The sequence below is a fragment of the Lissotriton helveticus genome, chromosome 12 (assembly GCF_964261635.1).
Source record: "Lissotriton helveticus chromosome 12, aLisHel1.1, whole genome shotgun sequence".
Lineage (NCBI taxonomy): Eukaryota > Metazoa > Chordata > Amphibia > Caudata > Salamandridae > Lissotriton > Lissotriton helveticus.
The window spans coordinates 899,697,528-899,722,343 of NC_136073.1; the positions used below are offsets into that span (position 1 = coordinate 899,697,528).

Here is a 24,816-nt window from a genome sequence, read left to right on the forward strand (position 1 = left end):
CTGAAGCGGCACAGCTTGTTTAAGGCTGAGATAGAGTTGGTGAAAGTTTTGTTGACCATAGTTGTAGTGGATAGGCAATTGATGGATTTGGTAAAAAGGATAAAGATTTTTTTTTATTGTAAAAATATTGGGCAAACTCAACCCAAAAGTATTGGAGCGCTTTACGTGAAGCACCAGTTACATTAAGAAGTCCACATCCATTTAAATTTTTTTTTTATATATATATATATTCACTGAAAAAACCATAGGTTTCAGGAGTTATATAGTTAGGAATTAGTTTTTAAAAAACCTTTGAAATTCACTCAAAAAACTATAAGTTTTAGTGGTGTTATAGTTAGCTGGACATTTTACTCATACAAAAACAATGAAATTGCTCCTATTTAGTTAGTTGTACTAACTATATTTCGCGCACCCGCAATCCACTGCTGATGATGTCACATATTAGATCATTCATGACATGGTCAGTGACATCAGTGATGACATCTCAAATGACATCACTGATGACATCACTGATGACATCATCCAGTGAATGTGGTTTGCTTCGTTATTTAAATATGCATTATATATATATAGCAATTTACATTGAAGAATGAGTGGATATATATAAATACATATTTGGATGGAAGATTTAGTAGCAGTGTAATTGACTGTTTACTTGACCAATTTATAATGTCTCACTAAATATAGTGGATAGTGACTAAACTGTGTGAATATCTGTATCACTTTGTCAGTTGTTGTGTAAACTGATTCTACAGTTGGTCACTAGCTATGTGAAAGTCTATATTAGTTATTGATTAGTTAACTGAGTATTTGTATGGGAGTGTGAAAGTGTGTGTGGTTCGGTGGGGGGTGTGTGACTGTCCAAAGATGTGTGAATAGTTGATTCAGTAGATCTATGAAGTTAAAACTACATGTTCTAACAGTTTGGGTGAGGGAATCTCTTTATGGGTGTGGTGATGAGCAAATATATTTCTCAAAGGTACAGGTCCAACATACTAGAAAAATAAAAGGCAGTGTATGTGTCAGTTGTATATAAATAAGTATACATAAGACACAATGATTGTGTGAGTGACTGTATGGATAACTGTATACTTGTAATAATGATTTTATAATTCACTAAGTATGACTTACTATCTAAATGAATAGAAGAAGTGGTGTTTGTATAAGTGTTTTGCTAAGTAAATATGTAAGTATGATCCATTGTTTGCATAAGTGAGTAGGATGACTTCATATGTGAATAGGATGCGTGCTGTTGTTTAATGTCGATATAGATGTATAAGTATTTTTGATAGTGTTCTATTGTTCATTGACAGCATGTATGAGTGAATCCATAGGTAAGTGATTAGATGTGTGTATACATCTATGAATCACTGAGTGGATTTTTAGATACTTGTATTGCTGTGACAATGGATTTAAATATGATACTCTATTTTACAAACAGTGATGAAAAATTGTAATAGTGTATGAAAAGGTGTATGTGATTGTCACATGGATGATGTCATCAGTGATGTCATTTGAGATGTCATCAGTGATGTCACTGACCATGTCATGAATGATCTAATATGTGACATCATCAGCAGTGGATTGCGGGTGCGCGAAATATAGTTAGTACAACTAACTATATAGGAGCAATTTCATTGGTTTTGTATGAGTAAAATGTCCAGCTAACTATAACACCACTAAAACTTATAGTTTTTTGAGTGAATTTCAAAGGTTTTTTAAAAACTAATTCCTAACTATATAACTCCTGAAACCTATGGTTTTTTCAGTGAATGTCAAAGGTTTTTTTAAATGCTAATTCCTAACTATATAAGGCCTGAAACCTATGGTTTATTCAGTGAATTTCAAAGGTTTAGTAAATGCTGATTCCTAACTATATAAGGCCTGAAACCTATGGTTTTTTCAGTGAATTTCAAAGGTTTTTTAAATGCTAATTCCTAACTATATAAGGCCTGAAACCTATGTTTTTTTCAGTGAATTTCAAAGGTTTTTTAAATGCTAATTCCTAACTATATAAGGCCTGAAACCTAAGGTTTTTTCAGTGTTTTAAAAAAAAATGGATTGGTTAACTGGCTTATTAAGTGTATCTTAGTGAATACATATATTAGCGAGTAATGTTTAAATATTTAAATATATGCATGAGTGATGTAATATGTGACGTAATCAGCAGTGCATTGCAGACGTGCAAGTTATAGTGAGTCCAACTAACTATAACGTGGGAATTTCAATGGTTTTATGTGAGTAAAATTTCCAGCTCACTATAACTGGTGTGAAACCTATGTTTTTTTCAGTGAATTTCAAAGGTTTTTTAAATGCTAATTCCAAACTATAACTGGTGTGTAACCTATGGTTTTTTCAGTGAATATATATATATATATATATATATATAACATTTCTATGGCAAAATGAAACCCCTCATTTTGTTCCTTTTCAAATTAAATGTATTAAGTATGTATTTGTATGTATTTATTTACTTGATTAAGCGCAACTGCCACCCAAAGGGTACCCTGGCGCTGAGACTGCGTCCGTGCTGCAACAGGTCTATCATTACATTTTCCTAGGGAACAAGAACGTTTTCAGGTCCTTTTTAAAAGAGGGGAGATCCTGTGTACTCCTCAATGTCAACGGGAGTGAGTTCCAAAGTGTAGCGGCCGTAAAGCCAAACGCCCGGCCGCCCATCCTCACTCTATTTATCCTCGGGACCGTCACTAAGAACGCCGAAGAAGATCTTAATGATCTAGTAGCGCAGTACCAGGAAAACAGGTTTTGGATCGGCGTTGGCCCCTGTCCATGCAGGGCCTTGAAAACAAGACAAGCTGACTTGAACAATATTCTCTGCTGGACAGGTAGCCAATGGAGATCAGCCAGTGCTCCCGTGGCAGAGGCAGATCGAGGACGCGCTAGAGCCAGCTTAGCCGCCATATTTTGTATCCTCTGTAGTTTTAAAATTAGAAGTTTTGGGGCCCCCAGGAGCAGTGCGTTGCAGTAATCTAACCGGCTAAGGATAGAACTGCGCACTACTTCTGTTCTAGCATTTTCAGGGAGAAGAGGTAAAATCTTGCGTAAGGCCCGAAGTAGGCCCATGCAAGTCGCTACTGTTCTGTTCACCGACGCATCAAGCTGCAGGTTGGGTTCAAATAGAACTCCCAAATTCCGGACCGACTTTGCTGCCTCCACCGTGCCAGGAATAGATGCAGGCCAGAAGTCGTCCGGGAGCGGGCGCGGTGTACGATCTAAGGAGCAGTGGACCACTTCCGTTTTTAGGCTATTAAATTGTAGCGAGTTCGCACCCAACCACTCGGCCGTAGCCGACATACAGCGATGAAATGTGTCCATTGATACTGCCTTAGTGCCCTCGAATGAAAAGATCAACTGAGTGTCATCGGCATAGTTGATGACCGATATGCCGAATGACTTTATCAAGGCGACCAGAGGTTGAAGGTACAAGTTAAATAGGATAGGGCTGATCGCCGATCCCTGGGGGACACCTTGTTCCACGCGATGCGTGGCAGATTGGTAAGGTGGAAACGCCACTGCTTGCTGTCTGTCACTAAGATAAGATGTAATCCACCTCAAGGCCAGGCCAGTGACTCCTGCCCTCTGTAGACGGCTCAGCAATACTGCATGGTCCACCGTGTCGAACGCGGCCGACATGTCAAGCAGCACTAAGAATGCTGATTTGCCCATGTCGACCCGCGCCCTTAGATCGTCCAACACGGCGACCAATGCAGTTTCCGTGCCGTGAGCCGGCCTAAAGCCGAACTGAGATACATCCAGGCAAGAGTTATTTTCCAGAAAGCTGGATAAAGTTCTTGTGACCCACTTCTCTACGACCTTTACTATAAAAGGCAAGAGCGAGATGGGTCTATAGTTGGCCGGATTTGAGGGGTCCAGGGAGGCCTTTTTCAGCAATGGTGTGATTATTGCCATTTTCCAGCCTTCCGGGACCACTGCTGTGCTTAGAGATTGACAGCAGATGGTGTGGAGCGGCGGGAACAGTTCGTTTTGGAACGCCTTCCAGAACTTCTGGGGCATGGGATCAAGTGGTGATCCTGATGACACACCATTAGCAAGAAGGCAGAAATCTTCCAAGGAGGGGCACGGGAAACAGGACAGCTGAACCCCCGTAGCAGATGGTTCTATCGGGGGGAGCAAGGAAGCTGTTACCTGCTCCGAGCTCTGAAGTCCACTTAGGATTTTCCTAATTTTTTCCTCAAATGCGTCAGCCACAGAATCACACAAGTCCTGGGAGATGGGGACGCTCGAGGCAGCACAAGGCGGATGGGCTAAGTTGTTCACCAATTTGAACAACGCCTGCGCTTTGTTAGCGGCCCTAGTCAGAGTGTCCGCCAAGAACTGAGCCTTGGCTTTCCTCAGCTGGATCTTGTATTCCTGCAAGGTCGCTTTATATGCCACCTTGTCTACTTCCCTATAATCTCCTCTCCAAAGTCGTTCCGCCTGCTTGCAGCGGAGCTTTTGCTGGCCCAGATCCTCCGTAAACCAAGCATTGGTTCTTCTAGGCCTGTCCCCTACATTTCTTAGAGGGATCAATTTATCCAGAGATGTTCCAATCTGCTGACATAAAGTCTGATAACTTTTACCCACATCATCCTCTGCCACGAAGGGTTTGGACAGCAAGGTAGGTCTAGTTACAGATTTCAAAAGACGTGACCACCGCCTGCCACCGCCTACCACTTTATTCCAATCAAGATGACTTCAGGTGTGCCATACTTTTGTCATAAGTAAGACTGTTAGCGTTCTAGTTGTTCTTTAGAACACTCTGGGACATTCTGGCATTGGGCTATAGTTGGGCTACATCTGGCTGATATTTGGGCTACATTTGGGCTCTTTGTCTCTGGTGGCCATCTTGGGAGACTGCATATCAGAATTTTTTTAATGAAATATAAGAGGATTTGAGAAGTCACTCAAAATGTGCCCTAATTTTTCTTTCTTCAGCACTAATCATAATTTCTATGGCAAAATGAACCCCCTCATTTTGTTCCTTTGCAAATTAAATGTTTTAAGTGTTAACACTTTATTCCAATCAAGATGACTTCAGGTGTGCCATACATTTGTCATAAGTAAGACTGTTAGCGCTCTAGTTGTTCTTTAGAACACTCTGGGACATTCTGTCATTGGGCTATAGTTGGGCTACATCTGGCTGATATTTGGGCTACATTTGTTTTTTTTGTCTCTGGTGGCCATCTTTGGGCTACATTGGGCTACATTGGGCTACATTTGGGCTCTAACATATATATAGCCCAATGTAGCCCAATATATATTTTTTTCAAAGTTAATTTTCGTAAAAACCACTGGAGCACATATCTTGAGACATAGCAAAGGCACATCGGGCTACCAGTCCCTACAATTTTGCCAAGTTTGGTGGAAAACCATTCAGCCGTTCGGGCTAAAAGTGAGTCCAACCGCCGTATGGAAATTAACATGGGGAAAACACGTTTTGGGACCCCCCTTTTATCTCGGCCCCCGCTTGACGAATCCCCCCCAAACTTTCAGGGAAGGAGCGGAGCGCCGCGAGGCAAAGTTAAGGAAAATTTCAGGAAGATTCCTCAACCGGCGCCAAAGTTATTCCCAATAGAATGTTGCGATTTCCCTATGGAAAACAATCCTAACTATATATACCTACTGGCTATCGCCAGTAGGTAATTTATATATATATATATATATATATATATATATATATATATATATATATCAAAGCTCCAGTTACACCATGCAACGAGTCACTCTTTGAAGCGGGTGCTGTCACGCGACGGTGTCCGCGTGAAAAATATAAGCTCCAAATTCCTCAAAAAATCCAGCCGGGTTTAAGGAAAACAGCACTCACGCAAATAGCAGCATATCATCAAAGGGCTTTATTAGAACAAACGCGTTTCAGGATAAGATCCCTTCGTCAGTGTTCACATCGGAAACACACTTAGTGGCACCATTTTCTATGTTTGCAGTTGTCCTAAACACAAATAATGGACTACAATACCAGCGCTTGTTTTCTCGCGCCATCTTGGAGTGTGTAGTAAACAAACATGCATCATTTGAAACATTAAATGGGTTACAAGCTCCATACTTCAAGCCGTATATCGGCAAACAACAATTTTGGTCATTACTTGTGATCATAATTAAGGAAAATTAATCCAAACTGAAAACAAGAATGAGCATACTGCAAAATATCGCAACATCCACATGAAAGTCACATTAAGCGAGAGTCACAGGAACATACATCTTGCCGTGGATCGGCACTGGCAGCCAAATATTAGCTGCAAAAACTCGGAATACTTAAACCCAATAGCTTCTAGATGCATGAAATACATTAAACAGATAAGTTTCGGTGCAGTTTAAGGCAAAAACCCTTTCTACAAATCATTCTCTTATACTTAAAGAAGTTTTTCACTCTTATTGCCATGTCATGACTGATGAAATTACAAATTACTATGATACTGATTCATCAACCCAAGTGTGATACTAGTTCTTCACCCATGTTCAGGCCCTTAGGCGCCCTGGTTTCTAAGTCCACAATATATCGAGATTCTAATCTTCTGAGCGATTGTAGCCTATTTCCTCCTCTAGGATTTTCACTGACATAGTCTAGGCAAAAATATCTCAGGAGATTCCTATCACTTTTGTGCTTCAGAGCAAAATGTCGGGCCACCGGGTATGTAAAATCTCGGTTAGTGATGGCTCTCATGTGCTCGAGCACCCTTAGTTTGACGGGGTTGATGGTACTCCCCACATACCTCAACAAACAGGGACATGTCAGACAGTATACTGCATGATCTGTGTGACAAGACATGAATTTATCAATTTTCTTGCCATCTTTACAGCCAGGAACTACGTATGTTAATGTTCTCTTACTTGCTAAACAGGCCTTGCATTTCCCACAAGGGAAAAATCCTTTAGCATCTTTTAGGGTACCTGTTTGTTTTTCCGGAGGCTCCAAGTAACTATGAACCATCTGATCACGTAACGATCTTGCTCTTTTAAACGTGATCAATGGTGTGGCTAGAATATCTGGTCCTACAATCAGGTCAGATTTCAAAATGTGCCAGTGCTTGGACAGTATAGATCTTAATTTAAAAGAGTTGGCTGCATATGAAGTTATCATGCGGAATTTACCATCTGAGATGGGGCGTGTCTTTTTACCAAAAAGGTCTGTCCGGGGTAGTTGTCTAACCTTATTCAAAGTATCCAGAAGAACTTGACCACTATATCCTCTAATTTTGAATCGCTCCATACTCTCTGATGCAGCTTGCTCAAAATCTATGGTCTGACTGCAATTTCGTTTGAGCCGTAAAAATTCCCCGTATGGAATGCTGTTGATGAGTTTACGGGGATGGCTGCTTGTCGAATGCAACACGCTGTTCCCAGCTGTTGGTTTTCGATAGAGTTGTGTGCATAGTTGGCCTTCTCTAATGCTTACTTGTAAGTCTAGATAATTAACACTGTCCTTACTCACATCACCAGTAAATTTAAGATTGCACCCATTCTGGTTAAGTATTCTGATATAATCCATGGCTTCCTCTATAGACCCGTCCCAAACAAGGAACAGGTCATCAATATACCTGTGCCAAGATATCACTTTCTTCGTCCAAACCTCATTCTCTGCAGCCCAGGCTACCTGCTCCTCCCACCAGCCCACGAATAAATTCGCGTAGCTGGGGGCGAAGCAGGAACCCATGGCCGTACCAGAGAGTTGGCAGTAGATGGTATCAAGAAAAATAAAGATGTTATTACGCAAACAAAATGAAATCAATTCTAATAACATCTTGTTATGCATCGCGTATTTTAACGCTCTTTTCTTTAAAAAGTATTCCACTGCATGCAAACCTTGCTCATGATCTATGCAAGTATATAGGCTTGCAATGTCCAGTGTAATTAGCACATACGAGGGTTGCCAGGTTAACAGTTCTACCTTCTCAATGAAATCAGTGGTATCTCTGATATAAGACCTCAAAGATAGCACAAAGTCAAAAAGAAAGTGATCCAGAAATTTTGAGAGATTCTCAGTTAGACCTCCTATGGAGGAAATGATGGGTCTTCCGGGGGGGTTGTCACTGTTCTTATGGATCTTAGGTAAATGATAGAAACAAGGTAAAATGGGATTCAGGTTTTTCAGAAAAAGGTATTCTTCAAGATCCAACATCTTTTTGTCATGCCATTTTTTAAGCAAAATATGCAAGTTGTCAATCCTCTTCAGATATTCTTGTTTTTTTATTGGCATGTAACATGACATATCTTGCAATTGCCGCATAGCCTCTGAGACATAACTCGATCTTGACATAATCACAATTTTTCCTCCTTTATCGGAAGGTTTACACACAATTGTTTTGTCCTCCGTTAACATTTTGATTGCCAATTTTTGTTCTATTGTGATGTTATATGATTTTGTTTTATCCAGATTATGTTCTCTCCTCATAGCCATCAGGTCCCTGATGACAGCGTCCGAAAAAACATCTATTGCATCAGTTGCAATCTGGGGGACAAATTTTGAAGCCGATTTGAATTTACTTTTAGGCGCCTCTTGATCAACATCAATGTTCATCAGTCTTTGTGTGAGAGTATGACCACTTTCCATTGTTTCCATGTCTCCTTCTTGTCTCAGATTTTCTAAGACCTCGCATGCTGTCAAATCATTAACTGATAGCAGATCGGTATCTTTTTTGTTGTGTCTCAGTTGTTTTGCTTCTTTCCCAGTCGGTTTAGTCTTGTAGAATTTGTGAAGTTTGACCTTTCGGATACATTTAAATAAATCTATCCGGGTTTGAGTATATTCCATGTTGTTATTAGGGCAGAATGTTAAGCCCAATTTTAGAACAGATTCCTCTGCTGGTGTCAATATTCGCTGGGACAGATTCACGATTGTTAGGTGGTCAGATGCTCTCACCATCTGCCTCTCCTCTTGCTCCTGGTTATCCTTGGAACTGTTCCTGTTTGTGCGGTTCCTTTTCCTCTTCCAACCGCCACGTCTGGTTTGTCTTGATCTTCTGGGGGCTTGTTCTTCCCGCCTCTGAGCCAACTCTCTCTGATAACTTTGAACTCCTGCTGAAAAGGAGTTTTGATGGTTGGTGCTGCTGTTGTACTTGGAGTTTCATCTCCTGATAATTCACTTGCAGTCAAATCAGATTCTGAGGTTACAGTCGGTGATTCCACTGTAGAGTGGGAAATATGGCTCTTTCTTGCGACCTCCTTACGTGGTTGGTCATACTTTTTGGAGAACGTGAGGACCCTACCCATGGCATAGTCCCGCTCATCCCGGTCAAACTTTTCCTGTTTCCTTTGTTTAATCTTCATTTCATATTTATGTAGTCTTTTTTTCATATTTTCCCTCAGTTTCTCTTGTTCCTCTTTGTCAGTATTTTGAGCAATCAACTCCTCCAGAGTTTCAATTTCCTTAATGACCTTGTCGCGGTCACTCCACGCGAACTGGACTAATATCTCCAGCATACCTTTGCAGGAATTCGCTATGTGGGTCGCCCAGGTTTCCAACAGCAGGGGGTCAGGGTTTTCATACGCGGGTACAGTAAAAATTCGTAAACCTCGCGGTACTCTCTGTACCTCAATGTACCCCTGTAAAGATGTACCCTCCCACCATTTGCGGAGTTCTCGCTCATATAGTCGTTCTAGTCTCTGGAATTGAGTTGTCAAGATGTTTTGTGTAGGACCGCTTGATGTTGGTGGCCGTTTTGTAATATCTGGGTTCTTGTTCTTAAAGATGTCACCAGCCGCATCTCTGCGTTCCGACATGTTGAACATGTTTCGTTTATTTTGTTGTTACTCACTTTGGTCACCCGGTCCCGGGGACCAACCAATGCCCGATGATTGATTGCCGCTTATGTTTCGCTTCACTGCCCTCGACCAACAAACACAGCGTCACAGAATTGTAATTAAATTGTCTGGCTTACCAATTCTAGATGAGCCGGTTACATAACATTCGTGCGCTATTCCAAGCCGTGTTGTCGGTGAGAGTCGATCACTCTTTACTCTTCATTTCTTCCGGTCGACGGCAGCGGTGCACTAGTTTTTTGAAAATCAAAGCTCCAGTTACACCATGCAACAAGTCACTCTTTGAAGCGGGTGCTGTCACGCGACGGTGTCCGCGTGAAAAATATAAGCTCCAAATTCCTCAAAAAATCCAGCCGGGTTTAAGGAAAACAGCACTCACGCAAATAGCAGCATATCATCAAAGGGCTTTATTCGAACAAACGCGTTTCAGGATAAGATCCCTTCGTCAGTGTTCACATCGGAAACACACTTAGTGGCACCATTTTCTATGTTTGCAGTTGTCCTAAACACAAATAATGGACTACAATACCAGCGCTTGTTTTCTCGCGCCATCTTGGAGTGTGTAGTAAACAAACATGCATCATTTGAAACATTAAATGGGTTACAAGCTCCATACTTCAAGCCGTATATCGGCAAACAACAATTTTGGTCATTACTTGTGATCATAATTAAGGAAAATTAATCCAAACTGAAAACAAGAATGAGCATACTGCAAAATATCGCAACATCCACATGAAAGTCACATTAAGCGAGAGTCACAGGAACATACATTTAATGTTTCAAATGATGCATGTTTGTTTGATGTGAACACTGACGAAGGGATCTTATCCTGAAACGCGTTTGTTCGAATAAAGCCCTTTGATGATATGCTGCTATTTGCGTGAGTGCTGTTTTCCTTAAACCCGGCTGGATTTTTTGAGGAATTTGGAGCTTATATATATATATATATATATATATATATATATATATATATATATATATATATATATATATATATATCCAACTTATCAGGAAGCACAATAAGGAGGGCCTCAGGAAGCTTCTTTTAAAGTTCTTTAATGGACTCGAAAACTTGCCAACAGCCACTGCATCAAACCACAGGCTTCTCAGTAAATACCTTGCCAGACGCGTTTCAGGAATAAAGTCCTTTCTTCAGTGGCAGTATGTTCAGAGTGAAATCATCGCGCTGTTCAGTTCTGATTAAAAACACCTGCCCTTGTGGGCGTGTCACTCTCGGTGCATCCTGGTGTTTGTAGTTCGTGACCCCCAAGTGGGTGCGATGTTCATTCCATTGATTGAAAAAAATAATAAACTCCGTGTGGATTGAAGTGCTGGGCTTGAGGTTTGTGACTGTCCTGCTTTGTAGCTTTCGTGTTTCAAACTGTGTGCAGGCTGCAGCCCTGAAATGCAGCCAGCACTGCTTCCTCCTGTTGATTCCAGGCTCGAAGTACAAGCCCAGACAGACCCGTAGAGTACAGTGAGCCTCCCCTTGTCAGGCGTGCAAAGCCCCAAACATCCAACTTATCAGGAAGCACAATAAGGAGGGCCTCAGGAAGCTTCTTTTAAAGTTCTTTAATGGACTCGAAAACTTGCCAACAGCCACTGCATCAAACCACAGGCTTCTCAGTAAATACCTTGCCAGACGCGTTTCAGGAATAAAGTCCTTTCTTCAGTGGCAGTATGTTCAGAGTGAAATCATCGCGCTGTTCAGTTCTGATTAAAAACACCTGCCCTTGTGGGCGTGTCACTCTCGGTGCATCCTGGTGTTTGTAGTTCGTGACCCCCAAGTGGGTGCGATGTTCATTCCATTGATTGAAAAAAATAATAAACTCCGTGTATATATATATATAATCCGTTCGTTTCCAATCAGCAGCACGCCCACCGTCAGGAACCGCAGCAGAAGAAGAAACGGAAGACCCAGAATGCAGGTGAGTTTTTTATTTTCAGGCACACCTCGTCAGCATAACGTTTCGGCCTACACAGAGGCCTTGGTCACATGACGCACTGAGGGAAGTGAGCTAAATTTAAAGTGCAAGTGCAAAGGTGACAGTACAATTGATTGGCTAACAGCTTAGGAGGGGGGTGTGTCTTATGACTAGCGACAGAAAACATATTGTATAAAGTGCTATAACGGGGTAATCCCACAGCATTGAAAACATTCACTGTATAAATACATAGGAATACTGACGTCTGCAAAACCTGTATCGTATATAGTAAAATACCACGATAAAACACAATAAATAGACAATTTTGTATTTTTTAAACAAATATATACATATGTTATTTTAAATTTCATTAGGTTTGGCACATCAGACCTTGAAATGCTGTGTTTGAATACACGATTGCCCTCAATGTCCGCTTCTGCACTGAAAACCCATAGCGATGGCTATGCTGATTTTGGACAACTGTAATGCCACCATTACAAATATCATACACTGGGTTATAACTTTCTCGAATACTTGACCCCCATAGCCAATTGCTTGTACTGATATGATAAACAAAACAAAAATTACATGAAAAATTATATGTGAAGACAAAACCAGATGTGGTAAAATCTTAAATTCAGGTTATATATAACCTATGCTACGTGATACACATTCCGATAGAGATGAACCAAACGTATTGATTTCATATGTGCCCCACTATGTAACCTAGCTGTTAATACATTTATAGTTATGATAGTGATAGGGTACACAGGTTCTGGTAATAAGCACCAAGGACAGATATTTCATTTGATTAGGGAGGTGGCAGGCTATTGGATGACATTAGGTGTTTAACTAGAGGCAAGTATAGAAATCCTCTGTGGAATTGAGGCCATACGGGGTCTTACTGTCCATTTCTAGAATGTATCTAGTCTCCAACGTTCTCAGAATGCCCTCCCTATTGCCGCCTCTCCTCAGTGGACCTACTGTATCTATGGCATAATACTTAAGGAGTCCACTGTTGTTATTGTGGTACTCCCTAAAATGCCTGGCAACAGGATATGTGGCATCATTAGTATTGATGGCCCTTATGTGCTGGAGTATCCTCTTGTTGACCTGCAATTTGGTACTACCAATTTATTGCAGGCCACATGGACACTCCAGCACATATACCACGTATTCACTCTTGCACGTTAGTTGTTTATTGATTTTACGGGGCACCGTGGAAAATGCGGTTAGGAACTCTGTTTTATTGAGTCCATGTGAACAAGCCTTGCAGCTGGAGTATTTCCTAAACCCTTTGCTTGCGGCCATCCAATTGTTTGGGGGGATCACCTCAGGACTGGATTTGACCAAGGCATCCTGCAAAGAATACGCCTTCCTGAAGGTGATCGCTGGCTTGCCAGGCATGTGTTCACCAATTACTGGGTCTAACCTGATCAGGTTCCAGTGTTTGTTGACTATCTTCCTTAGTGCACCCTGTTGTCTATTGTAGGTCCAAATGAGTCTGGTTGGTTGAGATACTCTAGTATCTGTGAGTCTCTGAACTCTTTTATGGGTCAAAGCATCATTACGTGACAGGGCATTTGCTTTGTTGATAGCTATGTCAATAAGACTTTCTTTATACCCTCTAGCCAGAAACCTTTGCTTACTAGCTGCTTGCGCTGTTTTGCACTGGTTGTCTGTGCTGCAAATGCGCCTAATTCTAAGCATCTCCCCATAGGGGATGCTTCTAATTAGGTGCGGTGGGTGGTGGCTATCAGCATGCAATACAGTATTGCCTACAGTGGGCTTCCTGTAGAGTATGGTGTCCAACTTGTCCTGTCTTACCTCTATTGTGATGTCCAGAAAATGTGCTTCTGTCTGACTCAGATGAGATGTAAATGCCAAATTATATACATTGTTATTCAGGGTTTCAATGAATTTGGTTGCCTCCTCATATGTCCGACGCCAAATCATTAGGACATCCTCGATGTACCTATACCATCGTACGATATGGCGGGAGCAGATTGCATGGTGATCACCATGGAGGCCCTGTCTCTCCCAGTAGCCCATGTGCAAACAGGCATACCTAGGAGAGAAACAGGCCCCCATAGCTACACCCCTGCCCTGCTGATAGTATTGATTGAGGAACATAAAGTAATTATGGTTTAAACAGAAGCTGGTCATGGTAAGTAACATTTTGTTGTGTTCAGCAAGCTTAATCGGGCGCTGGCCTAAGTAGAATTGGGTAGCTCTCATTCCGTCTGTATGCACAATACTGGTATAAAGTGATGTTACATCAAGCGTAATTAACCAGTAGTCTTTTTCCCACTTTACATCATTGATTTTTCTTAAAAAGTCACTTGAATCCTGAATGTACGATGGGAGTGCTACAACATATTCCTGAAGGAATGAGTCAATATACGTTGTGGCATTCTCTAGCAACCCCCCACACGCCGAAATTATCGGTCTTCCGGGCGGTCTAGTGGCATTTTTATGCACTTTGGGGATTAGGTACAACACAGGGGTGATTGGGTGGTCATTCTTTAAAAATTTCAATTCATCCATGCTAATGAGCCCACTCGACCGCCAGCTCATCTACATGGAATAGAAATCAGATTGCGCTTTTCTCAATGCTCCCTCATCACAGTGTTTGTAACAGTTTAAATCATTCAGTTGCAAGTACGCCTCCTCCATGTAAAGGTTCCTAGGCCAGAGCACGACGTTTCCGCCTTTGTCAGATTGTCTGACTATCATGTTACCATCCTTTTGAATTTTTTTGACCAGTTCATAGTATTCATTGTTACACCTTTGGTTATGTTGTTTAGATTACAATGTCTTTACATGCAAAGTCTTGACTATATATATATATTTAAGGGTGGGGATATTAGTTTGTTGAACTAACACCGACACTTCAATTTCAAAGTCGCCAGCTCTGACTCTGCCGCATACTCTCTTGGATACATTTATTTGCATGTTCAGTTAATAAGTTGATCAGGGGGATTTGGAATGAGACGCGGACATGATCTAACAAGTGAATGTGCAAGTGGATAAGTTACTTGTTGTCAATACTTAGTCCTGATGAAGTCCGGGGGCGGCTTTTTGAATCTGGGATTGGGAATGTTGGATGTGTCGCTCTGGGGGTGAAGTCCTCATTGTAATGGTCTTTTTGCATAGATAACGGTGGTATTGAGGTGTTTTTGAAGGTGTAAAGGTTTTGATACATATGACCTGTAGAAGACACTGATGATGGCAGAATGGCATTAAGTATTGTTGTTGTTGTAATGTGTGAAAAGAAACATAGGGCATTGTCCTCCGGTCCGCTGCAGACTTTCCCTCCTCCATTTTTCTCTTTTATTTTTGATTAGTAGATTTAATCCTGACATTGAGACCCTAACATAGAATAACCTGCTTGCAGTCTGTAAAATAGTTTTGTGTTCTGGTTCAGAAATTAACATCTGCTTTCATCCTGAGGTCTATTAAAGGAGATCCATATTTCTAGCTGGTGTGGCATTATTAGGACTGAAATGAAGGACTTGTTTGATGGGTGGAGGCGTCCGATGGGGGTCATTAGGTCTCGACTATTCTATCTTGCAGGGATAAATAGAGGAGAGTTTAGTGGTTGAAACAAACTCTTTGACCAAGCGGATTCCAAGCGGATTCCTCCCAATGCATGTGATCTATTGAAGCGTGACTCTTCGCCAGCGTGCGCTTGCCCTCACTCACACCCCATATGCTGATTCCCTCCCACTCGCTCGCACCCTTGCTCCCCCGCCCCCACCCCCATCGGCCTCGCACACCAGCAGAGTTCTTTCCCTCCCACTCGCTTGTTCCCCGCACCCCAGCCTCCTGCTCCCCCCAGTCTGTGCCTCGCATATTGTACTTTAAATTTAACTAAGAGTTGCAGTCCCTGCTCCCCTGCCCCCCCACCCCATCCGCCTCGCACACCACCATGCTCCTTCCTCCCACTCGCTTGCTCCCCCCCCGCCTCCCGCTCCCCCCTGTCTGTGCCTTGTATATTGTACTTTCACTTTAACTAAGAGTTGCAGTTCCCTCCTTATTCGCACAATGTTTGTTAAATGGATGGTTCACTGCATGGTCCCAGTGTTCCTGCAGCAAGGTCGACAACCCATTATTTAGTGTTTGATGTGCAAAAAATGCAGACAGCGCGGCTTGGTAGAAATTACATTCGAATGGTAGTATGATGAAGTGTTAGAAGGAAACAGACAAGAGGCGTCACTGTGGCACAAGGCCGACAGAGCCATCCTCCTTGGTTCCAGTTTCCCCTTCGCGGAGCATTTGTTTATGTTTACTTCTCAACACTTCCATCCCCCGTAAGCCTGTCCTTTCTACGGTTAGATCTTTACCACTGTGTTGTTAAAAGTGCCGTTATTTTGTCTAGCGTATGGGTAAACACCTGTTAAATGAACGACACAAAAATTGAGCCATTCAAAATTTAACAATCATTCAAAATTTAACAAAAAATGTAAAGGGATTTATTTTGTAACATAGACACGGATATGATTTCATTTGTGTTTAGGATTTACTGCGACAGTTTTAACATTGCGTTTTATTACCTTGTGCTCGCTCTTTGGATGGTTTGAATTGTTCTGCTTTCAGCTTTTATTGCTATGTGTGTTATATTGTTAACACCTTCAATGAAAACACTCTTGCTTCCTTCGGCATATAGTGCATTATTTCTCGCACATACCCTCGGCGTCTCTGGTGTGTTCACACCTGGAAGCCTACACTTTGCAGCATAGACCGCCATTTATAAAGGGCCTTTGAGGGAGTGCGGGTGAAGTCACAGATCTGAATTTGAAATACAGTTTGCTCACACCAGCATCTTTTGCGTTTTACAGCACTGCCTTGTGAAATCTGCAGATGTTTGGGGAATGGGAACTCGGCCGATGAATACAGACCTTTCTTACTTTTCTAACGCCCGCTTGTTCGTGTGCTCCATTAGTCCATTGCGAGCCCCATAAAACGTTAGCTGTTCGCAGGAGGTATCACGCGACGCAGTGCTCGGAAAATGGAGGATTGTTTATGAATCTGCGACCCGGATGTTGGGCACGTGTAATGGGCCTTTACTGTGAATTAGACACACAGGAGCGGCATAGAATATGAAACACTCAGCAACACCACATCATCACTCGGGGCCAAGAATGCATCACTCAACACCACCACAGCATCACTCAGCACCACCACAGCATCACTCAGCACCACCACAGCATCACTCAGCACCACCACAGCATCACTCAGCAGCACCACAGCATCACTCAGCACACAACAATATCGCTCAGGGCCACCACAGCATCACTCAGCACCACCACAGCATCACTCAGCACCACCACAGCACCACCACAGCATCACTCAGCTCCACCACAGCATCACTCAGCACCCCCACAGCATCACTCAGCGCCCCCACAGCATCACTCAACGGAACCACAGCATCACTCAGCGCAACCACAGCATCACTCAGCGCAACAACAGCATCACTCAGCACCACCACAGCATCACTGGTACAAATATGTTCTCTCAATGTTTCAAGCTTTATTACAAATGTCACAAAAAGATGTTAATATTTCACTTCTGTTCTTGTATTTTCGTCACAATAAAATACACTGAACATAATCTTTACAAAAGTTATTTACAAAAGTTTAAGCTATTGCCATTATAAATTACAATAACTTATTTAAGTATTAATTATTTAAAAAAAATAAAAGCCATTGTTATTTGTAATAGCAAGACATGTAAGTCACGTAAATACAACACATATTGTATTACAAATTCTATAGGTGTCACATTTGCGAAAGTTATAACTATTGACATTGTAAATGACAAAGCTATTTTATTATGCTATTTTCAAAACCAACACATAAATAAAAAAATTGTCATCTACAATACCAATAGCTCAAACTTTCCTAATGCGAGACTTATTGCATTACAAATGCTTTTTTACTCTGGCAGGGTTTACTATCAGTTAGTGGGGATAACATAGATCCATGGGTAATTTGAATATTTGTTAGTCAAGAAGGGTTTGAAGAGTCCTTCTTGAAACTGTTTCTGTAGAGTGATGCATGGCTTCTTCGACTCATTGGTTCCCATGAAGAATATTAAGTCCAGAGTAGGTTTTGGTGAGTTTTCGAACCATAACCTTGCACATGGTAGCAGCATTTAATGCCCATCTTTTCCCTTATACGTTCTTATACCTTTTGATGACAAATCCTAATGCATGGCAGCTGCCTGTTACACTAGTTCTTCAGTAATGTAGTAGATGCAGGCATGCTCGTCATCTGCTCCTCCCGGAGTAAAACCCACTACAATTGATTCTAGATGCACACATCCATTTCAGAATTGTCTGCATCACTCAAGGACTTGCACAACTATGGACCTGTCTATTCGCACACAAGAATCTGTGAATAAACCTCAGTTTGGCTTCTATGCACTGATGGACAAATGTTCTCGGTGCAAGCTTCCATTTAATGGAACTTCCCAAAGAAACTAACTGGTAGGAGGTACGCTCGGTAACTGCACTGACAGCCCTAATGCAAGTGGCACACTAGTCTGGGGTAGAGCGGCTTAGGTTGTGTATCCTTTCTGATTCTGCAGGTATTCTGACTGTAGGGAGGGAAGCTTGATAGCTGGGCTGAGCTCCCTTACACTTCATTGTGACCATATCATCAGATCTAAGTGTATTCAACTGAGTGTATCTATATTTGGGAACTGTGCCACCGTCTCAGTGATATAAACACCTACCCAGAAGCAATCGCTCTCAGAACATGTGAACTGTCTAACGGTGACAGTGTCTGTCGAACACATGCATGTGCACTTCGGTGTAAAATGTTGAGTTAACTCTCTCAGTGAGTGAAACCCACTCCCACCACCAGATTCATTTCTACTCACACTGATAGATTACTTGTCACTGCTCTCGGGCAGCCTCTACTGCTCTCTTTCTCACATGGTGAAGACCTTCTGCTTATGTATTCTTTTTTCTCTCTCCTGTTACAGGGCCGAGCCTTTCAAGGAGACAGCCCGTTTGAAACATCCTGGAAAGCTTGATGGTACATGAGAGAAAGAAAACGCTTAAGATGAATAACAAGGACACTCCAGAGGTTTCTGGTAAGTTTGTAAGCGGAGTGGTAGAAATGTGCACAGCAAAATCATAGCAGTTACCAAGTTGAGTGTAATTTTATTGTTTGTGAAATTGAGTGATAATCCTGTTTTACTTTACTAGAACCCCTGACTCCACTGTGGCAGGTGTGCAGCTCGTGCACAGCTCTTGAGTTGACCAAAGGGCCTTTTTCCTGACCAATATTTGCTGAATTGGAAGTCTTCATAGTTTTTACAAAGTGCAAGTTATTCTCTGGAGAAGAAAAACTATGTTAATGATGCAATCTAAGCAGTTACGCGTTCCTTTCTGAGGCTGTAGTGCCCAGCAGATCATTAGTCTCCAGTCCAGCTATTGTTACAAATGGTGCACATTCTGCGACTCCTGTAGTGGCATAGCAGTGAGTATGTGAGGTTAGTGTCTGATCTCACCAGGCAGTATCCTATTATTATTCTTTTTTTTTAAAACAAACTTTATGTGCAAGTAATAGTTAGTTATAGATTCCTTACCTTCGAATTACCCCCCCCGCATCAGACTGGATTCGGAAAGTTTTTCGTCAGCAGTACCCCTGCACGTCGAAAGGTGGCGTCGGTCCGCTCCTCGTTCGTCGTAGTCGCCGGGATGATGTCGCGGTAGCTACTTAGACGCTGACCTCGCGCGCTGTCAGTTCTTTTTCCGCGCCTGCAAGCGCAGATCCGGAGAGAGCGGTCACTTTTTGACTGTTTTTTTTGCCCACTTTTGTCGACATCGTTTTTGAGTCTTCGACTCCTGGTGCACGTCAGGGATGCCCGGCTTCAAGGCTTGCGGATCCTGTAGCCGACTGATGTCGGTGACGTATCCGCACCGCGTGTGCCTGTTCTTCCTGGAGCGTGACCACGACCCCAAATCGTGCTCCGACTGCCGGACCATGATTCCCAAGTCTTTGCAGGAGCGGTCCCGAAAGCTTCTTCAGCCCCGGCAGTCGGCTTTGCGGTGTTCGAGGTCCCGGCCGCGTGAGAGGTCGAGGGACCAGCCGCGGAGCCACCACCATCATTCATCTTCCAAGGCTACGCATTCGGGGTCAGGTAAGTCGAAGCACAAGCAGAAGTTGAAGAAGCATCGTCGCTCTTTGACTTCTTCCCGTCGTCGGCCGACACAACGAGGAATGCGGGTGCTGCCCCTCCCGCGGCTCCGCGTGTGGAACCTGAAGAGTTAACTCCAGCCTTCCCTCCCTTCCCGGGACCCGGAGCAATCCCTGCCCAGCTTCGTCAGTTTTACGAAGCAATGCATGCCATCTTTGGGCAGCCTGACTTTGCTGGTGTGCCTTTGGGCCCCGCGGACTCAAATCGGGGCCCTGGGCCTTCAATGCCGGCTGCTTTGGCCCCTGCGCCGCAGGGTCCCCTTGGTTCCAGGATCGGCACCGTTTGAACATGTGACACCTTCCCCGGCACGGATTCCACCGGCACCACGTCCGCAGCCAGTGTCTGCTGTGTCCCCAGCCGACGTCAACCTTAGCCTCCACCTCGATGTAGACACGGAGCCAGACTGACGTCGACCCTCGCCGGATCCGGCGCCGTTGGGTACTTTTGTGCCCTTGTTCTACCCATGCTCTTTTAGACCAGATTGGCAGCCAGAAGAGGGAGAGGGGGACTGGGAGGGGTCTGGAGACCCTCTGACCAGTTAGGCTATGAACCGGACTGGAGAGAGGAACATGGGGAAGCCAGTGGTCTGGATACCTCACCATACCATGGCATGTTGTCTCCTCCTACCGTGGCTACGGAGGTGGGAGCGTCTTATGCCGTGGTGTTGCGTAGGGTGGTCGAGGCTCTCCATCTCGAGCTACCTACGGTGGCAGTCAGAGCTAACCTCCTGACATCCTTTTGGGCACCTGGTCCAGACCCAACACAGGGACTCCTGTGGATAGGATGATTGCCCAACGCCACCGCCCGGCTCCGGGTGAGCCATCTTTCTCCGGTGGCGCCGCTCTGTTCAGTCTGGTCCAGGTATCTTGCCGCGGCCGACACTCACCCAGCCGGGCACCAGGCATAGCTCCCCTCTTAACTCCGCTGCTCATCTTCGTCTTCCCCCGCCTTTTCCTCTTCATTTCCTGGTTAACAACGTTCGACGGAACCCGTTGCTACGTAGCTGATGTCTCTTTGATCTCTCCGGAAGGCTGCTGAAGAGCTGGGTGGAGGCTCCCCTCCTGCCTCTGGGTCCGATTGCTGCTGCCCTTCCCTACTGCCAGCCCATCTGCTTTGCCTCCTCGCAAGACATCTGGACCGATTTGGGGGCTTGGCTGAGGTGAGAGGTCCCGGCGCCGCTCTCCATGGCTGTCTGAGCCCATCGTTCCTTGGCCGTGTCGGAAAGGCGCCCCCTCCAGTTTTTCTAACTTTGCTGCCTGCTTCGCCTCCTCGGTAGACATCGTGACAATTTGGAAACATAGTGGAGGTTTGAAGTATTCACCGCCCTCCGTGGCTAGCTGATCCCATCTTTCTGTGACCGCCCTGGTCTCCGGCTTTCTTTGGACTTTGTTTTGGACTTTGCTGCCTCCCGTTCTACGGACTGCTGCCTTGGCACCTGTGGTCGTTCTTCCCTGACCCATGGACAACGGATTGGACACCGCTGCCCCGAGCCTTTTCTCATGGACTGTGCGGCTGTGACTTTGGGACGACTGCCTTCCTCCCTCCTGACTCTCTGGCTCATTTTCCCCTCTGGTTGCCCTATGCTAAATTTGCTCTTGGTGTTTTGGGGAATTTATTTTCCCTTTGACTTTCGGACTTGGACCATTGTGCTCCGCGCCATTTTGTGACTTGCGGCTTTTACTCCCTTGTACCTGATCCGCCATCTTAGCGATCTCTGACCTCTTCCTCTGTCCCAGTCAGTCCCCAGCCGGGTGGCCTTTTTATTGTCTCTCCTGTGCCTCTGACCTACTCCTCGCTGTCGATCTTGTTATTATCTCTGGTTCCCTCTCTCATTTTGTTTCACTTTCACTCTAACTTTCCTGCTCTTATCTGCCTTCCTTTGCCTTTCTTTGTCCCCCCTCTTCCTTCCCCTGCCCCTTAGATTGTTCTTGTCTCCTATTTTCTGCCACTTTTACTGTTATCCCACTGCTTTTCGTTGCCTCACCTAGCTTCTTCATTTGCCATCCTCGAGTATTTTCATGTCCTTAATCCCCTGTTTTTAATGTTTAACTTTGAGTAGTTTATTGTACCTCTGTAGATACTCTTGTAAAGCTCTCTGATACCTCCGGGTCTAGCCAGCGCTGTATAAAACTCCACCTCTGAGAGCTTGGTGCTCCAAGCTTCCACCTCCAAAGACGCATTCCCTAACACACCCCTAATGCAAAAAGCTGGACCATCTTGGGAAGAAGATGTTTTCTGCCTCCAGCTTGGGACTGCGGTCAGTAGACACTGCATGTCTGTTGGGCCATTATACCCACTCCGTGTGGGATACGGTGGTGCAAGTACTGCTTCAGTGCCCGGAGGAGGCCCAGGCCATACTTTCCTGTGCGGTTGCAGAAGGAAGAGACGCAGCAAAGTTTACCATCCGCTGTGGTCTGGATACCGCTGACTCACTAGGCAGGAGGATTTCCACGGTGGTAGCCCTTTAACGCTACGCCTGGTTTAGGTCGACTGTTTTTGCAGGGGATGTGCAATCCACTCTTATGGACATGCCCTTAGATGGCCATCGCCTATACGGCGACAAGGCAGATAACGCGCTGGAGCGCTTTAAGGATTATCCGGCCTATGGCCATGTCCTTGGGCCTCTCCACCACCCGCCCTGCGCAGTCTGCTTTTAGCCCCTTTCGTGGTTATGGATGGGGTGCCCCGCCACGTCCCGCCCAGATCCACAGGCCAGCGCAAGCTGTTCAGCCCCTGCGCGGCTGGTGACGTGGCAACCACCGCCTTGGTTCTGGGGGCCAGCGGGTGGGCCAATCCACCAGAGCCCCCTCTGCCGCAGCCTCCAGACCCTCCTAGTCCAGCCTTTTAGGGCCACCAATCGCCAGTGGGCGGCTGGATTCGCCATCACCTCCCCCGCTGGCGGACCATCACGTCGGACAGGTGGGCTTTGCAAATAGACCGAAGGGGCCAGTCCCCCCGCCCCCCCTTCAAGTCTATCCCTCCATCCATTCCACATCAGTACCATCGCATGTCGGAGGTTCATCTGGCCCTTCTCCAACAGGAAGTTTCGGCACTCCTAGCCAAGGGTGCCATCGAGCGAGTTCCTGTCCCAGACTTAGGTTGTGGTTGTTATTCCCACATCTTTCTGGTGCCCAAGAAGGACAAAGGCCTGCGTCCTATCTTGGATCTCAGGGACGTCAACCGCTTCCTCGAGGACCGACAGGTCCTGAGTGTCAAGGTCCCCCCCCCCTCGATGGGGAGGAGACAAGTTCCACAGGAGCGAAGATGAAAGTCCCCCACACTTCCAATTAGCAACGACCAGAGTGGGATTAAAACACACTCGATGCCGACTGCTCCCAAAAAGTGTGGGGGGAAAATCCAAGGAGTATACCAACTCTCCCCCAGCTGGACGTTTGTAGCTGCAGTCTCGAAGGCAGGAGAAAGCTGTAACAAACATACAATACGTCTATACTTTAAACATAGCCTCCAGGATTAATAAACATGTGTTCAACATGAAGTTCCACTTACCCCACGATCTTGAGCGTCAGGTCTTGAGTGAGTAGACACAAGGGTAGCTCTGGAGAGGCCAAGTGCCAGGTGGGACAGGAGGGGCACCAGGCCAACAACAACAGACATGAAAGGCTCACTCACAACCAGGGGACGTCTTCCCGGCTATGCTAAAAAACACAGCGCGGTAAGAACACGAAGTAGTCAAAAATTCACACAGTCCTGCTCATAAACTGAAGGCAGAGCAGGGCTGGACCACCAGAGACGCAGATGACAGACTCCGTCCACTTATAGAGCTAAAGACAAAGTGGATCGGAGTACACACACCACGTCCGACTCGTAAGCTTAAGACAGAGCGGAACGGGTGTACACCAAACACACGCACAAATGAGAAACCCCGTCCGCCCCATAACTGATGACAGAGCGGTACGAAGCTCTCAAATGGCCAGAAAGACGCAGACAAACACAAAACACTTGGAGTGCCGTCCACCTCGTAAACTGAAGACGGAGCGGAACGAGCACTAATGGAACAGACACACAAAGACTGTACTCACGAACACAATCAGACAATGCCAGGTAAAGGTGATAGAGGCAGGAACCAAGAGAGGTCGGAAACAGAACCAGCAGTAGAGCGCGGGCAAGACACCCCGCCCCTCGGGGAAGGGAGAGGTAATACCGGGGAAAAGTGGTTTAGACAGCAAGATGCCACGAATCTACCGTCAACCAAATGTCCAGGGAACGATGTCAGGAACTCGAGCAGGCAGGGAATCAGAAATCTAAACTCCGGTAGCTTCACAAAAGCATGAAGAGCAGAACACTGAGTAAAGGGGCGTGGTCACGATACAATCAGTAAGCCAAGCGGGGATTCACGGGAGAGACGTCCTTTTCAGTTCGTTAGGGATCGTCTCCAAATTACAAAACAGGGCATAACAGAACACACGGAGCTCTATTAGGGGCTGTATAGAAACATGCAATTCTTTATGAAATGAAACAAAATGCTGAACACTCGTCATAAAGGGTCAGTGAATCCGACCACCCCTGACAGTTCTCCCCCCCAAAAGCCTCCCTCCGGGGCATGGTTTAGATGGATGTAATCTGTGGAATTTTCTCACTAGTCTGGGGACATGAACATTTCTGCAGGTTCCCAAGTCCTATATTCAGGAGGGTAACCTGCCCAATCCACTAAGTATTGTAGCTTCCCTCTCTGTCTCCTAGAATCCAGGATTTGGTGTACTTCGAATTCTACTTCTCCCTCTATCTCTACAGGAGGAGGAGGTTTTTCAGGTTTCAGTGGTGGTATGTATTTCTTAAGTAAGTAAGGAGCAGTGAAAAACAGGATGAATATTTAAGTGTGAGGGTAATTGCAATTTTAGAGTAACTGAAGTTATGACCTTGCTGA

General features: G+C 44.6%; 1 protein-coding gene across 7 annotated transcripts in view; it reads left to right on the forward strand.

The window, feature by feature from the left end:
• CAMTA2 (calmodulin binding transcription activator 2) overlaps positions 1 to 24,816 on the forward strand; it is an 809,661-nt gene that overhangs the window by 100,844 nt on the left and 684,001 nt on the right. For all 7 annotated transcript variants that reach the window (XM_078668358.1, XM_078668360.1, XM_078668361.1 and 4 more), the window contains exon 2: positions 18,711 to 18,821. In XM_078668358.1, coding sequence (XP_078524484.1) covers positions 18,761 to 18,821 — 61 coding nt within the window. In that variant the 5' untranslated portion in view covers positions 18,711 to 18,760. The remainder of the gene's footprint in view (positions 1 to 18,710; positions 18,822 to 24,816) is intronic.